This window comes from Sander vitreus, chromosome 1 (assembly GCF_031162955.1).
Source record: "Sander vitreus isolate 19-12246 chromosome 1, sanVit1, whole genome shotgun sequence".
Classification (NCBI taxonomy): Eukaryota; Metazoa; Chordata; class Actinopteri; order Perciformes; family Percidae; genus Sander; species Sander vitreus.
The window spans coordinates 24300834-24317611 of NC_135855.1; the positions used below are offsets into that span (position 1 = coordinate 24300834).

At 40.4% G+C, this 16778-nt stretch overlaps 2 protein-coding genes across 2 annotated transcripts; one reads left to right on the forward strand and one right to left on the reverse strand.

Moving 5' to 3' along the window:
- The first annotated feature begins 63 nt into the window (after positions 1-63).
- Positions 64-6562, forward strand: mns1 (meiosis-specific nuclear structural 1). The gene is made up of 10 exons (XM_078257608.1): positions 64-234; positions 398-607; positions 1592-1719; positions 2751-2853; positions 3251-3480; positions 3872-4088; positions 4191-4298; positions 4497-4754; positions 4969-5094; positions 5190-6562. The coding sequence occupies exons 1-10, from the start codon at positions 232-234 to the stop codon at positions 5298-5300; spliced, it is 1494 nt and encodes a 497-aa protein (XP_078113734.1). The 5' UTR covers positions 64-231; the 3' UTR covers positions 5301-6562.
- On the reverse strand, positions 5605-12174 carry tex9 (testis expressed 9). The gene is given in 13 exon segments (XM_078257620.1): positions 5605-5693; positions 5778-5912; positions 6623-6757; positions 6843-7016; positions 7213-7304; positions 8536-8637; positions 8640-8698; positions 8855-8934; positions 9097-9142; positions 9505-9581; positions 9686-9749; positions 10120-10253; positions 12118-12174. Coding segments are annotated over 13 exon segments (1233 nt in total). The 3' UTR covers positions 5605-5615.
- Between the last annotated feature and the right edge of the window lie 4604 nt (positions 12175-16778).

A 16778-nucleotide genomic window follows, 5' to 3' on the forward strand; every position in this document is an offset into this window, starting at 1 on the left:
CGTTAATTTTAATTGGCTGAACGTATGGACCGCGGCGTTTCCAGGACAACGAAACGCCAAACAACCGAGAAAAACCCAGCGTCACCTCAGGTTAACAACGGCTAATTAATCGCTCATGACGACCGTGCATCAAAATGAAATGCAAGTTAATTAATCCAAAATTGTTTACGAATTAAAGAGTTAGGAGGAGTTAATTCAAGAAGGCGGGAATCGACGAAAAGCACCGCAAATATGGTAAATCCTTGTTGCCGAACCGAAGTTAGACTTAACGTTAGCTTCACTGCTACAAACAGAGCAGCTTGCTAGCTAAGTTACCACAATGTTAACGCAGCACTTGTTACTGCTCACCTGTTTAGATTATTACATGGTTTCTTATGTGTCTTTTTCACTGGGACAGAGTCGTAACTGGACGTACAGCCAGCAGCAGAGGTTAATGTCTCAGCGCGAGAACCAGGAGCAGCTCAGGCAGCAGGAGGCCCGGCGTGTGGACAGAGAACGGCAGCTGCAGGCCGGTGTGCGGGACGAGGAGAACTCTGAGAAGAGGAGATACCTGCGACAGGTGCAGGACGAACTCAAGGAGAGGCAAATGGAGAGCGCTCTGCTGAAGGTACTGTATGTTATTCTGTTGTGCAGATAATGTTAGACAGTTAACAAGTTGCTAGTCTCAATTATGTTTTACTAGAAAAAGTTCTTGCCACCTCCAGCAGCAAACTGTGTTCCAGACCCTCCCATCTCCATTTCTTGTCTAAGAGCAGAACAAACACTTGTGACCATTATGCCTAAAACCAACAACAAAAAACACGGATTAGCTTTGTGGTCATACTATACAGGATTGCACAGTAAAGTCTATTTGCAGCCCAGTTCATACCACACAGAATTTTTTATAAATAAGACTATATAAAATATAGAGTAAAATATGAATGAACAAATGTAGAATAAAAACACTTCAGTAATAGTAGCTTTGAAGAAAAAAAATATAGCAATGTGTGTATATGCACACTGTACAATATGACTGAATAACCGTAGTGCAAAGAAATGAGGTAGTAGTGGAGATGGTGTCAGGAAATTTAATATAATTGTTAAATACACTTCCTTGCATTTATTTTAAGGTTCAATTCCAGAACGTTTTCAGATACAGATACAGAAAATGTTATTAATCCCCAAGGAGCAATTCTATTTTACAGTCTATCCCATCCATGTGCATCCTTTTCTGGTGACAATGAATGTTTCTTTTACTGTAGAGTAGAACTTGATCTGATAATCAGACTGAACTGCCCTTTAATTTCTGCTGAAAATAAATCACTAATGTGGATTCCGATTCAGATGTTTGAAACAAAAAATGTTTTTAAAACAACCTCATTTTGTGGTTAACATGGAGAAATTGTGAGGAAATGGACAATAGTCTACCTTTATCAATAGTTAATTTCTGTTTTATTGGCAATTGCCAAAACCACAGCCCATTCTTGGCTCGAGATCCAAAATTTGAAAAGTAGTGCTTTACACAACACAACAATACACTATATCATCAAGATATTACTTGTAATTTACCTAAACTCAGATGCAGAGTATCATAATTAAACTTGACTTGCAGGCTGAAGAGGAGAAAATAAACCGAGAAAAGCAACTTGAACAAGAGGAGAGAATGGCTAAAGAGCTGGCCCGCATCAACTATGAGACACAAAGAGAAGAGAAAATGAGGCAGTATATTAAAGAGAACAGGTACGCACACTAACTGCATTACCGGGATTTACAACACTTCTTGCTTTTGTGTCGTCTTTGTCTGCTTTGGTTTCTTCATTACTATTCTTCTTTTTTTTTTTTTTTTAACTATTTAAATACCAAGATCATGTAAATTTGGGGGACCAAACAGAAATGCCCAATATTTCAAAATATGACTTCACAGTGATAAAGGTTGGGGTGGTCACCACTGCCCGAATTACTCTGAGATTATGGAAAAAAATACATCACCCCCGGATATTAAAAAGTGGATGGAATTTATGTTAGAAATTAGAGCCCGACCGATATATCGGCGGGCCGATATATCGGCGGGCCGATATTAGGCATTTTCCAAACTATCGGTATCGGCATTTATAATGGCCGATTAAATTAATATTTTTTAAAAAAAACACCCTTCAACCATGTTCTGAGTGTGTACAGTTTGTCCACCAGAGGGCGCTCTACAACATCCCTGTTGGCAACACTCGAGTTTAACCCTTTAAGTTTCATATCTTAAGTTTGTATTTTTATTTTATTTATCAGAACTTTAATATATTTTGATGTTCTTCTGTTCATTATCGTATTATTTTAGTGAGGACTCATAAATAACTACAAATAACTAATGTTAGGGAAATCTGTTTATGTTTTGTTACGCGTTTCTGGATTTTTTAAAAATATATATCGGCCGATATATCGGAATATCGGATTTTTAAATTACCAAATATTTGTATCGATATCGGCCTTAAAAATCCTTTATTGATCTATCTATTAGAAATAGTATAGCATGAATACATGTTAGCTAGGGTCAATAATGATGATGGGCATGGGACAGTTTTTTAGCTTATAGCACCTCTGGGACAAGGTAATGCCTTGGTTGTACTGTTATAACTGCTAGATTTTTATTTTGGAATTTCTAAATATGTTCATGTATCATAAGCCTTTGTACATCGTGTAGGGATACTGTCTGTTTATGTATACCTACAGTAAGTGAATAAACACTTCAATGACAAAAAGTCTATTTAAATACCTTTCAGCATTGAGCTTCGAGAGCTGGAGTCAAAGCTGAAGTCTGCATATGTGAATAAGGAAAGAGCTGCACAGATTGCTGAGCAGGAAGCTATGAGGTTTGACACAATGGTGAGCACTGTCGTCGTTAATTTCAATAATTTACCAAAAAAACAAACAAATCTGAACCGCTTGTTGTGAAAGATGGCGTCTGTTCCTCAAAATATTGTACTTTAAATAACTCTGGATGCTTTTCTTTGCATATTAGCCACCAGTCAGTAATCCATTGTTATTAAATCTAGAAAATGCAGTTAGGGACTATTCATTATGTACAGTTTGCTGAGAAAAGGTTTGATTAGCTTTATGCGTCAGCGCCCATATTTATCAAAGTAGTTAAAGTTATACTTAGGGTCAATTTAGTAAAAAAGATTCTTATTCCTCCTAGCTCCTTAACTTTACACAATTCTAAATACATGCTATTTCCTACAGGCTATATACTGTGTGTATGTTTTTTTTTTTCTGACATTAGCGTGAGGAGGCGGACTTAGCTCGCAAGATGAAGAGCGAACATGAGCGAGCAGCCGTTGAGAAGCAGAAGCTGGAGCAGAAACGCTACAAGGAGCTGGCGCAGTATCAGAGACAGCTGGAGCAGCAACTCCTGGAGAGGGAGCGCAAGAGACAAGAGGCATACGAGGAGTTCCTCAAAGAGAAGCTCATGGTTGATGAGATTGTCAGGAAGATTTACGAGGAGGATCAGATGTGAGTCCTTCACTTTCCAAATTCTGAAAGTCTTTAACAGGAATGCAAAATGCATACAGGTACTTTTTTAAAATTTTTTTATAAACACAGCAGTCAAAGGATAAGATATTAGTGTGAGAGAAAAAAAACTTGAATTCCATGGATTTATATTGGGGATGCTTATACTGATCTGTTGAATTTAAGAAAGTAGATATGTTCAGTCAAATCATTTTAATATCCATGGAACTGCGGAATTGCCTTTTGCATTCAATTGAAATGTGTTTAATTTACTGGTTCAGTGGTTCACTGGTGCATAAATAAAGTGGCTACTAGAATCTGTTTTCTTCCAAAAAAAAAAGACAACATTAAGACTTTGGTAGTATGCTGGATTTATAAAGTTGTTTCCTTGAAGGGAGAGACAGCTGAAACTGGAGAAGGTCAGAGCCACTCAGCAGCACATTGAAGAATTCAAGAAACAGCAGGCCGAGTGGAGACGCATGGAGCAAGAAAAGATGGAGGCGGAGAACAAACGCATCATGGAGTTTGCGAGCCATCAGGAGCACATGGAGGAGAACAGAATGGCTAAGATCAAAGAGAGAGAAGAAGCAAAGGAGCATCTTCATAAAATAGTTGGGACAACTTTTTTTTTGTGCCGCATATTTTTATCTGTTCATTTAGTAGTACGTGCCTGTATTTGGCACCAAGAATCACTCCTCTCTGTTCTCCTCTAGCTGTCTGAGAAGATCGAAGAGGAGAGGCAGCAGCGTGAAGAGATGGAGCGAGTCCGTGAGGAACTTTATTTAGAAGAACAAGAAGAGGCTAACAGGCAAAGAGACCTTGTAAGTATCATTGCTTTACTGTCTCACCTTTTTAAGCATCCACGCTCAGCCAATCTGACTATTTTCTAATAATAGGGGTGCAAGTAATGATTACAAGTAGTAACTATCGATTCAAATTTTTATCGTAAAAACTATTTCAAAAAAGACCATAATGAGACAAGAGACATTCACGGACTGGATTTAACTTCCATCTAACAGGAAGAGATGGAGAAGAAAATCCGACAGAGGCTGATGATGCAGCAAACCTGCCAGCAGCAGATGGCTTTCAAAGAGATGCGGAGGCAGGCAGAGAAAGAGGAGGAGGAGGCCTTCAGGAAAATGATGATGGCTAAGTTTGCCGAGGACGATCGGTTGGAGCAGATGAATGCTCAGAAACGACGCATGAAGCAACTTGAGCACAAGCGCGACGTGGAGAAACTGATCGAGGACAGAAGACGGCAGCATGAGGCTGACATGGTACGAACCACTGTGTATAATTACATCAAGAATAAGTTGTTGCTGTTGTAGTACGGGTACGGGTAATGCTAAGAAATTCTACCACAGAAAGTGAAAGATTTATTTGAGGAACATAAGCGAAACACTATTGTAAATATTACACTGTGCACCTTTTGATTGTAATGTCAGTTTTGAATGACCTGCTTTGAAAATAACATTGATCTCTCTCGTCAAGGAACTGGAGGCTAAAGAGAGAGCGATTGAGCAGGAGAGGGAGGCGCTGCGTCGGCAGATAATTGAAGAGGAGAGGCAGCGACTTCTTAAACGCCACGCAACAAAACTCCTTGGATACCTACCAAAGGTATGATGCAGTGTATGAATCATAAATAATGTCCCACAGGTTTGTATCTTCTGCAAATCAAACAAGTGTATGACCATGAGTGCATTTATTCTCAGGGCTTGCTCCGTGAAGACGACCTGGAGCACTTTGATGAAGACTTCAGAAAAAACTTTAAAACACGCCAGGCAGATATCTTTTCTGACGACGGCTGGGAAGGCGATGATTAACTCTTGAATCTGAAATTGCACGCCATGTCACCTGATGGCAGTTTAAGGTTACAGTGAGCTTAGCCGCAATGCTTAGTGACCACAAAGTTCTTCATTTCTCAGTATTCATGATAGCACTTGTTTAGCATTCAGAAACAACAAAATCATTTTAGGACATGTTTTTATTTATTAGGATTTTGTTGACAGGATCTTAATTAAAATCATTCCAGAAAAGATGTGAGGTTGTCTGGTGGCTAAATGTGATCATAATTGGGAGACAAATCTCTAAATTCCCTCTGAATTCAAAGTCTTCTATATATGTAAACCTCTCCGTGTTTAGGACTTCCCCCAGTCTAGAGCTTTCATGAACTCGTCTTCTGTGAACGACAGCAGCTTGGCAGCTTCAAAATGCATCTGCACAAAAAAAAAAACAACCTCAGTCCGTTAAGATTTTGATGAAACAATGATGGTGGGTATTAACGGGGTAGAGACACTGACCTTTTGTCTTTTGAGGATGTCAATCAGCTTGAGCTGTTTCTTGAAACCCACGATGAGTTCTGCTTTCTGTTTTTTTAGCATTTTGTTTTCAGCGAGTAGATTTTCTTTACTCTGATGTTCCTCGCTTATCTTGTCCTAATTTAAAAAATCATTTTAAAGACTGAAGTTAGTAGAAGTTGAGCAGATCCTAACATTTGTGCAACCTGAGGTCTCATTCGCAAACACTTACGACTGAAATTCAGTTGAAGCTGCCGCTTTATGTAAATCTAAAGAGCTAAATGAACTTTCCTCTTTCCATCTTCAAATATCATATTCCACGTTGTCCACAGATATTTCCAAGTCTACTGTGCAGCTTAACATTCAGCTGCTAATATACATGAGAGCCTCCTGATCTCCCTGCATGCTACAGTTTATCACTCCCCGTTTTTTAACATCACTTTGTGGAGGATCTTTTACCTAAAATGATGCATTATCATTTTCCTTTTGATCTTAAAACGACAATACTAAGACACTCGTAATTACATGACCTTAAAAATAGCCATATTAAATGATCCCTGTAACACAACATGTTGCTGCTATGCCCTATACAAGTGGAATAGATTGTTTATATTCAAATAAAGATTCAATTATATGTGATTGTTACAAATATGTTCTTTTTTAAATTAAGTTTCATTACATCACGTTTGATATGTTACTATTACTCTCTGTATAATTTTCAATTATTTTAAATGCACACTGGATTCCATTTTGTTTAGGTTATCCCTGCAATGAAAGTCAAAGTAATAAAAAGACAATCTAATTTGAATAATTAGATGACTTGTTTATCAGCACTGTCATTTGCTTACCTTGTTCATCTGTTTCATCTTGTTGAGTTGAGTCTTTAACCTCTCCACCTCCTCCGAGGCTCTGTTCAGACGAACCTCCACAGTGCTGTGGACGCCGGCTGCTTGTTTCTGGGATCTGTTCAGATTTTCTATTTCCTGCACAGAGCACGGCCACGAAGTGATCACACATGAGTAATGGAAGACGGTGTCACATTTAACAGTTTGTCAGTCTTTGACAGACCTTGTGTAAAGCGGACACTTGCGCTTGAAGACCGTCACATTTTTTGTCCGACTCCTGAGCCAAAGCTCTGTGCTTCTCAATCTGTGTCTGCTGGATGTTTGTTGTTTTCTGCAGTCTGGCTCGATCCTCCTCAAGCTCCTTCATTTTTGCACTAAGTTTAGCGTTTTCGTCATCCTGCAACAACAGAAACACAATGTTATCTACAAACAATGTCGTCACTATTTGAGTTTAAAGCCATCTCTCCCCCCCCGCCCCCCCCCTCACTGGATGGTTCACAGCTGTTCGACTGAAGCTCTGTCCCCCTCTGCTGATAAGCAGGGGCAATAACGGTTCTAGTTGAATCATTGTTTATCTCCACATTTTACATTACCTTCTTATAATATTCACATGAGAGTTGATCCAGTTCCTCTTGCATGATCCGTAGTTTTGCCTTCAGAACTCGTATTTGGGCATCTGAAACGCCTTAACAAAACACAACAGAGCAACACAATCAGACTTAGAAGCCCTACCCCCTTAGAAAATGTAACAAATATGAATGTATCATTTATTGTCATAAAATACATTCAGAACTTGCATATCATAAGTATTAGTAGAAGTAGTTAATTCATATATTTGAGTTAATTTACAAAAAATGTATTTACAGTGTTTATACAGTTAACTATTTACATATGTGTTTAAAACAGTCAGTACTTTCATATTTACATGTTTAATTATTTACATCAGCAGTTAAGAATCTACCTCTGTGGTTTTCTGCTAGCGTCCGATTGGTTAGTTCGGCTATATGTGATTAAGTAAAACGAGGAAGTGTTGTTGATGTTGTAGAGCTGATAAAGTGTGAAGAACAGTAAAGTGCTGCTTAAAATGTCACTTTATGAGGTTTTTTTTAACATTAATTATGAGTTCCCCCAGCCTGCCTATGGTCTCCCAGTGGCTAGAAATGGCAATAGGTGTAAACCAAGCTCTGGGTATCCTGCTCTGCCTTTGAGAAAATGAAAGCTCAGATGGGCCAATCTGGAATCTCCTCCTTATGACCTCATAAGGGGAAAGGTTACCTCCCCTTTCTCTGCTTTACCCGCCCAGAGAATTTGGCCTGTCCATGAGAGAGAGAGACATCATGGCTTGCAAACAAGGGAAGCGTGGCAGTTGGTCAAGGCCACACCCCCATCCTCCACCTTGCCCCCTCTCCTCCTCAATAGCATTTAAAGCTACAGACACAGAAATGGCACATCCTAAGGAAAGCTCATTGTGGGACTGGCTCTAGTGGCTGTAATTCTGCACTAAGACTGAATTTCGGGAAAGAGACTTCAGATACAGTATGAGGGGACCACTAAGGCCTATATAAAAGAGACTTCAGATACAGTATGAGGGGACCACTAAGGCCTATATAAAAGAGACTTCAGATACAGTATGAGGGGACCACTAAGGTCTATATAAAAGAGACTTCAGATACAGTATGAGGGGACCACTAAGGTCTATATAAAAGCATCCAAAAAGCAGCATGTCATAGGACCTTTAACAAAGTTATCCGTCTCTCCATCCAGCTGTTCCTTATGTAGAGTGCTACAACCACCACATATCGAACGCTCACGTTACATAAATATTTGCAAAATTTATAAATGTTTTATTTGAAATTATTCATCACTATTAATGAATTAAACTGGGGTTTACTTTTCACAAAGGGACATAAACATACCTGATCCTACATTGTCTCCAGCGTTAGCCACATCATCCACAACATTTTCATGAATCACGCTGTCGTTCATCTTCTCCTCCATGCTACGTATGGTCTTTGCCAGAAACAATCAGCTGAGTCTGCTACAGCCGCTAAATCATCCACACGAGGCATCTTTTGGGTTCTGAAATCAACGGAACATCGTGACCTTTTTTAGCGGCCTTATGAGGAATGTTAATGCAGAATATATTTAACCAAATGTATGTCCTACACCGTGTTATTTTCTTAGAAATAAAAAAAGTTGGAAATGGCTCTAAAAATTATTTACAATCAAACTTACGCTGTTTTCCAGTGAGGCTCATTTCCTTGTCTTCCAGTACACATGTTGTGTGATGTTGATGTGACTCTTATTTTGCTCATCTGCCAAGAAAAACAAGGCAAAAATTTTAAAAAAAATGACGTCAATGTAGGCCTACAGCATTAACAAATTATACATGTGGTTTGGAAACTAGTGTCTGTTGAGCCAAGTGTCTGCAGATTTTAGAAATACAGACAGCCGAACTTTAGAAACTGAACTGATACCTTCACACCGGGCTCCTGCACAGTGCACTGTTGAGGCTTTTTTATCCTGTAGGTGAATAGATAAATATATATATATATATATATATATATATATATATATATATATATACTATATATATATATATATATATATATATATATATATATATACATACATACAGAAAGAAAGAAAATATATACAAAGAGAAAGAAAGCAATTGTTAATTTTTTTGATTAAGTTCTTTCTCTTACACTGCTTTAATTAACAATGAATATTTGAATGGTCTGAGGCTTCACTGGAATAAATGTAGACTTTTGCAGTGGTCACAAGAAAATAAACCACGAAGAAAATGAACCACGCAAAAGTCTACAGTCATTCTTGTGGCATGCCTAAAGCCTCCAAAGATCTGAGCCTCAGATGGTTATTACCTTGACTCCTCTTCATCCTCAATGTCCGTGAGCAGGAGGGTGGATAATGGTTTTGCCAGAACTTCACTCTGTTCTCTCTAAAATCCGATAAACACCAAGAGCCAGATTCCCTTTCAGAGCAGGTCTCAGCAAAAAATGTGTTATTGTTCAACTCAGTGATGTGAACATGCTGATAACTTACCATAAGTTGTTCTGCCTGCCTTACTAGATCTGCTGTTTTGGCTTCCAGCTCTGCATTTAAAAGTCTGAAGGAAATACGATGGAGAAATATTTACACCACGTGGTGCCTTAGACAGAGAGAAAACCCTCATTTGATTGTTTTTGGCATATTGACTCTCTTACTTGTGATATTAAGGTAATTAGAGGCATTTATTAAAATGTTAAGGTAAAGTCACTTATGATTATTAATTGTAATTTTACACAGGAGGAATTTCTCTCCGGGTTTAATGACAGAATCAACTGAAGCAGAAGGAGTCTGATAGAGTTCAACTAGATCAAAAGAGTTTAAAAATAATAAACCAAAATTACAGAAGGGTTCATCTAAAGACCTTTTACATACATTCATTTAAACTGAATCAAAGCAAAGCCAGCAGCTATTGGAACAGGTAGCCTTACTTGTATTGTTCTTCCTTAGCAAAAAGGTCATCTGTGTTCTTCTTTTTTGGACCAGATGCGGATTTTGCCAGCGGTCTTCCTTCAACCCTCTTGGACCTCTCAGCCTTACTGCTGGAGGACAGACGTTTCGTGGGCTAAACAAGACAGAGCAGCAGAGAGCAGCATTGTAACATTGATTCGCTAAGGTGAAATTTCACATTTCATGATGAGATTGGATTATAATATACATTTCACCTTGTTTTTTCCTAAACCTGACTGATAAATTGGTAGACATATCAGTGTATTGGCTGATAAGTAACAAGAAACTGCAGCAAAGACATGGCATTTAGTTTATTTTTCAACTATGAAGTGTCCTGTTCAGTACATAGCAGTCACAATTCTTTAAAAAAAAAAAATGTTGTGTATGTTATGTGTTAATGTTAGAAAACAAATATCAGCCGATATATCATAATCAGATTTTTTCAACTCTAAAATATGGATACTGTGTCCATTCAGTTCAGCCTCCACCTCTCCGGGAACCATCACCTGGTGGAGAGGTTTGTGTGTCCCTATGAACCTGAGGGCTGTGTTGTCTGAAACCTGGTGCTCCTAGTTGGGTCTCCCATGGAAAAGTGTTCTCAGGCGAGAGGCCAGACTAAGAATGGTTCAAAAAGACCTTATGAATCAATGAGGAAGAGGAGGACTGACCCTGCCGGGAGGAAGCCCAGGGCCCCCCTCTGGAGCCAGGCGCAGATGGAGGGCTCATCAGTGAGCGACTGGTGGCTGAGTTTGCTACGATGCCCGGCCGGGCATAGCCTGAAGAAGCGACGTGGCACCCCCCCTCTCCATCCCATGGCCCTTGACCTTCACTGCCACAGTGAAGGTCTGACTGTTGTCTGTGCATATGCACCGAACAGCAGCTCGGAGCATTCAGCGGGGGCTATATTGCATTCGCTTTGCCGCACTGCTGTGACGACAAGAGAGCTGAGCTGGAAGGCAAGGCTCTCGATCTACCGGTCAATTTCTGTTCTTACCCTCACCTATGGTCATGAACGCTGGGTCCAGGGGGGTCGGACTGGGGGGAAAAAGGAGACTGAGTACCCAGGGCCCTCATGGGAGGAGGGCCCAAAAATATGCTAGAATGAATAGCTGTGGATGCGGGGAGGGGCATATAGAAAATGCCTTTCTACAGGGCCCAGAATTTTGTGCTACGCCCCTGGCTGGGTCATGATCAAAAAACTAGATCACCGGTACAAGTGGCCGAAATGGGTTTTCTCAGGAGGGTGGCTGGCGTCTTCCTAGAGATAGGGTGAGAAGCGGATGAAGATGGATGGATGGATGGATGGACTGACACAAGGACAGACGGATGGATGGATGGATTGATGGATTGATGGATATCGGCCAGTATCAGTCACTCAGGCTGTACACAATAGTATACCTCTTACCCCTGCACTCACATTCTTTTCAGCTAAGTGGTCACGGATCTTCCTGATTAACTGAAAGGCGTATACACCCTCTAAATTGTACTTCAACAGAAAGTGGTAAGATTAGAGGATGTGATTTATGGTTTTGCATTTTGTATTTAAAGGTAACGTTAAAATAAGCACGGCAGTTTGCCCCTTTGCATTAAATGTTTTCCACAATGGGAACATTGAATGAAAGCAATGTATGACCGATGTTTGTGGACAAAATCACAACTGCATGGGATTAGCTTGGTGCCCTGTCTATTTTTCAGCCACACCATTCAGCATTCTTATGAATTATGATATAAATATTCATAACGCACATTTTTGTCTTCCACAATATTTTGGAAGAGACAGAACTGGCGAGCCGTTTATTAGCTAAGCATCGTGAACCATAATGTTAGCGGAGCAGTTAACGTTAGCTTGTGTTCTCTGTTGACTAGCGAGTTCACCTGTTGAAAACAAATAATTAGGTTTTAACTTTTGCTGCTGGCACATAAACAGTTCTGTTTAAACCTTTGAGAGATAAACATGAAACAATCATGACGCTGCAAACCTGCGAGACGACGGCCTGAGATGATCGGACCTTTTTATCACAACTTCTTTCAGCCATTGTGACATAGAGAGAAGACGCGGCTCTGGTTGCATAGCAACTACTTGTTTAGTAGTGTGTACGGTAGCCCTTTACGGACATCTAAAGGCGAGCTTTCAACAAAAGTAGTAGTACTACTAATTTTTAGCCCGTAAGTTACGACTTCAAGTCACGACTCACAATTTGGTAGCGTTCAGGGCAAAGTCATGACAAACCCTTCTAGCTAGCGGCTACCTACCGTTGACGTTAGCTCGCGCTAGCTGATACTAGCGATTTCTAGTCGGTAACATATTTTGGGCTTCATTTAATAACCATAACCTGTAGTAGTACACAATCGTATGTGTATTGTTTTGATTTCAATGTGTGGAATTACTTTACGTTGCCTATTTATGTCTATTTCTCACAGTTAATCACCGGCATCTGTACAGCATCAAAAGGGTCTTTTTTGTTGTTAAAGTGTGTGTGACGTCAAAACTGTAACTGGGAGTACAACGATCTGGTACGAGTTCACGAGTAGTAAGTTACAGGTTTGACTGCCGTTCCAGAGCACTTTCACGGGTAGAAGGTTGTGAAAACACGGGTTACGGGTTGCCTGGAACGCAGCATAATGCAACACGTAAGGGATAATCACCTCAAGGCAGCTCAATCACCTTCAACTGGGTCCCAAGAAGTGGCAGGCCGAGCTTGCATCACAATAGACACATCCAGCTCTGGGCGACCGGCAGGTTTCCTGTAAGGTAAAAAAGTAAATATGAATATAGGTCAGTTCATTTATGGTAGGTTTCTTGCACATGCCATTGCATGTATATGCTGATACATTAGACAATCGCTAAAAAAAAACACTTACATGCAGGTGGTGGAGGCAGTAACATCTGCTGACCTGAAAAAGGGCAGGAAGGGACAAACGAGACAGGGGGACCTTCCACAGGAGAACGTTTCAGTTGGTTGGTTCCCTTAACATTTAGGGAACGTTATAACCATGAGGGAACGTTCCCTAAACGTTAGTTTTTGGTCTGGTTCGAACTAACCTTTAGGGAACCAGAAACTAACGTTCCCCAACGTTCCCTAAACGTTCTGTGTTAGTGGGGATTGATCTACTATTTGCTGACGCTGTGCTCAGTCAGCGGACAACCTGCCGTTAATGCCCTCCTCCCAGCCAATCAGAATCAAGCATTCTTAAACGAAGTAGCTGCCTTAAAACTGCCTTAAAGGTGCCCTTCCACATGTATTTCATTACTTTGTGGTAATGTCTGAAGTTCTACCATGGACTCTGTAACATTTTTTGTGGAAAAAATGCCTTGTTTACCTTGTTTCAAGCCATTCTAGCGTAGTATAGAAAGCCTGTAGGAAGACTCAGCTCAATTTGTGCCAGTTCTCATTAATATTCAACGAGCTAAGCTGCTTGACTCTGATTGGCTAACAGCTAGCCAATGAGAGCCTGGCTATCAGCATCCTTTACCCAGTGCAACTGGGCGAGCTCATGAATAGTAATGAGCTCAGGCAACATGATGTCAGACTGACCAGCTTTTGTAATTGGCCTGATTTCTCTGCTTATTTCCTTTCAGTGGCTAGAGCAGACAGAGGAGGTAGCAGTTCATTTTCACATTCACGACATAACACAAACACATATGGACAATATGAGCCAATGAGAGCCTGGCTATCAGCATCCTTTACCCAGCGCCAGAGCGATAGAGAAAGACAGAGTGGCGACACTCCCATTGGACTCCGTTGTACGCTTTTTGCCGCCTACTTCCGGGGTATGCGGTCTCGCATAGTTCCAAACAATCCATTCATGGCGTCGGACAACATTCATTTTCATTGCTGGCCGTCGAGTAACTTCTGAGGTAAGTTGATTAAATAGCTACCTCTTTTGAATTGTCAACTGTCTATATTTTATCAGAGGCCCTTTATGATGCATATACTGATATTTATTTGTATGTGTGCACAGTGTAATTATATATATTTTTATCTTGGTAGCCGACCGATTGCCTGCTAGTTTGTTAGCTCGTTAGCTCGTTTGTTAGCTTGACTTCGCCAGCTGTGAAGGTATCGCTACATCAACAATTACGAAGTTCAGTAGTGAATCTCTGACAACTTTTATTTAGTTAGTTATTGATGTTGGATTACTAGGATCATTAAGGTTGATTAAGGACAGACTTTATTTAGGTTTTATCTGCTGAACCTGACGGTATTAGCTAGTCAGCTGAGTACTGTGTGTCTAGAAATAAGGTTGCGTTTGTTTAATTATACCCTTGAAAGGGCTGTTGGATTACATGTATGAATACAAATTATTCCACACAAAAAATATCAGTAAGTGACATGACAATGACATAAGTTTAAATAATTTTTTTTTTTTTTACTGTTATGCGTAAAGTAAAGTATGCGCATCTGACGACCAAACACATTTTCCTAGCTAGCTACCACACACATATCATATCATATCTCGGCCAAATTAAATGTTATCAGCAAATAAGATGACGTAGTGGGATGTTGAGATCATTGTTCAACATCCCACTACGATGCTCTGTACCAAATTTGGTGAAGATTGGCCTTTAGGGGGCGCTTTAAGCAACGTTTATTTGTTTTGGCCAATAACTCAATGCATTTAAATGGGAAATTTGCAATTGCAATATCTCTGCCACAGTAAATGCAATCAACACGAAACTTGTGATGTTCGTTCGGCATGCCACTCGGAGGCTCTGTACCAAATTTGGCGAAGATCGGCCATTAGGCGCCGCTATAATCAATGTAGACGAGTTTCTACAACCTTCACAGTGGACAAATTCAACTCTTTTCTCTTAGTTTTTCAATCCAAAATCAATACCATTCATAGGCGCCTATACCGTGCAATTAAACATTGCAGTTGGCGCTAAGTGGAGCGTCTGTCATAGTGTGATTGGTTATGTTGGTGTCATTGATTCTTAATTTCCCACAAAGCGCCCACGGAGGAAAACATAAATTGGCGCCTATGACACCATTTACAACAACCTGACCACCTCCCCTGCTCTTTCAACCACCACACCTGCCTCCCCCCCTCCACCCTCTCAGTCACTCTCTCATTTCTCTCTGCTGTCCCCTGCTGTCAGGGGGGTTAAGAAGTTTGTTTATTGTAGAGCATTGTTAAAGGTAGTCTTTATATGCATGGAGATGAACTGTTAACCGCTACAGCTCACACCTCTCGATATTTCCCCGCCGCCAAGCTTCGGGTTCTGCTTTCGCGCTCCCATGGGGCGTCGGGGGCGACTGGCATGGGTGGCTTGGGCCCCGTCATAACTGCTTGCAGTTCTAGTTTGTATTGCTTTTTTTGTAATTGTCTCCTTTCCCCACTGTATTCCTTTCTTTTTCTGTACTTGTTGTTGTTGTGTCACTCATTGTTTAATAAAAAAAATACATTTCATTTATTCATTCCAAGTGTAATGAGTTGTTATTCTTTAATATATGTGATACTTTGTGTATGGCTTAGTCTTAAAATTATCATGGTTGTGTGGTCAACAGACATATCAGAACAAACGCGTTTGGACATGCGAATACAAAATGTAAATAAACTAAACAAGCCCCCGTGACACGAAGGACAATACAAGACAGTAGCCTAGTGCTACCCATGCTAACACGGACGTGAAGCTTTCCCTCCAAAACTTAAAAACGTATCTATACATAGCTTTCAGTTGTCACCCTACCACTCCAAATGTAAAACTGACATTTACAAATATGCAATAACAATCAAACAAGTACATAGGTATGTGTTTTTATTTATATTTACCATTCAATATAGCAATTGCTGCTGTCAGTACCATAGTAGAACATGACAGCGCTGCGTGTGTTTGGAACTATACAGGCTTACATGAACCACGTGACCACCCCGCTAGCGAGATCAAAGAGTGTCGCAACTCTTACTATCTCTATGGCTCTGCAAAAGCGCAACTGGGCGAGCGCATGAATAGTAATGAGCTCAGGCAACATGATGACCAGCTTTTGTAATTGGCCTGATTTCTCTGCTTATTTCTTTTCAATGGCTAGAGCTGCCAGAGGAGGTAGCAGTTCATTTTCACATTCACAACATAACACAAACACATATGGACCTAACATATTTAAAAAAAAATGCAAGTAAAAATGGTTTTGTGTGGCAGGGCACCTTTAAAATGCTAAACTTAAATGTCCTACTATCCACTCTGACTCCTCCCATGGGCAAACACATGTTGTACATTTGTTCCATTAGCAATCAGAGCTTTAGCAATAAAAGGGTCACAGGTGAGCTCTTGTGTTTTGGCCAACATAGGAGAGAGAGTGGCAAGAGGAGTGCAAGTACAGTAATAGGGGTAGGATGAGAACGAGGAAGAGCAAGACCATAATGAGCCATAATCTCTGATGAGATTTGGGCCACTTTGATCTAACAATGAGGGAGGCTGGGCAGAGAGCACAACCAAACACAAACAGGTTCACAGTAACATCTATGACCGCAATCCCCAGACGTGTATACCACTTCTGCAAGCTATGGAAGATGCATGTGCAGATATAGCTGTATAGGCTTTTCAGGGCTGGATTCGCTAGGCCAAACTTCCACTGTTGCTTGACCAGGGAGAACATAGCTGCAGTGTGAAGAGGTGCTGTGGCCAGATGAAACACTA

Bases quoted from the DNA above. Each gene is read 5' to 3' on its own strand.
- mns1 (XM_078257608.1), top strand. The intron at 1,720-2,750 runs GTACGCACACTA...AATACCTTTCAG, and splicing joins CAGTATATTAAAGAGAACAG to CATTGAGCTTCGAGAGCTGG. The intron at 4,089-4,190 runs GTTGGGACAACT...GTTCTCCTCTAG, and splicing joins AGGAGCATCTTCATAAAATA to CTGTCTGAGAAGATCGAAGA.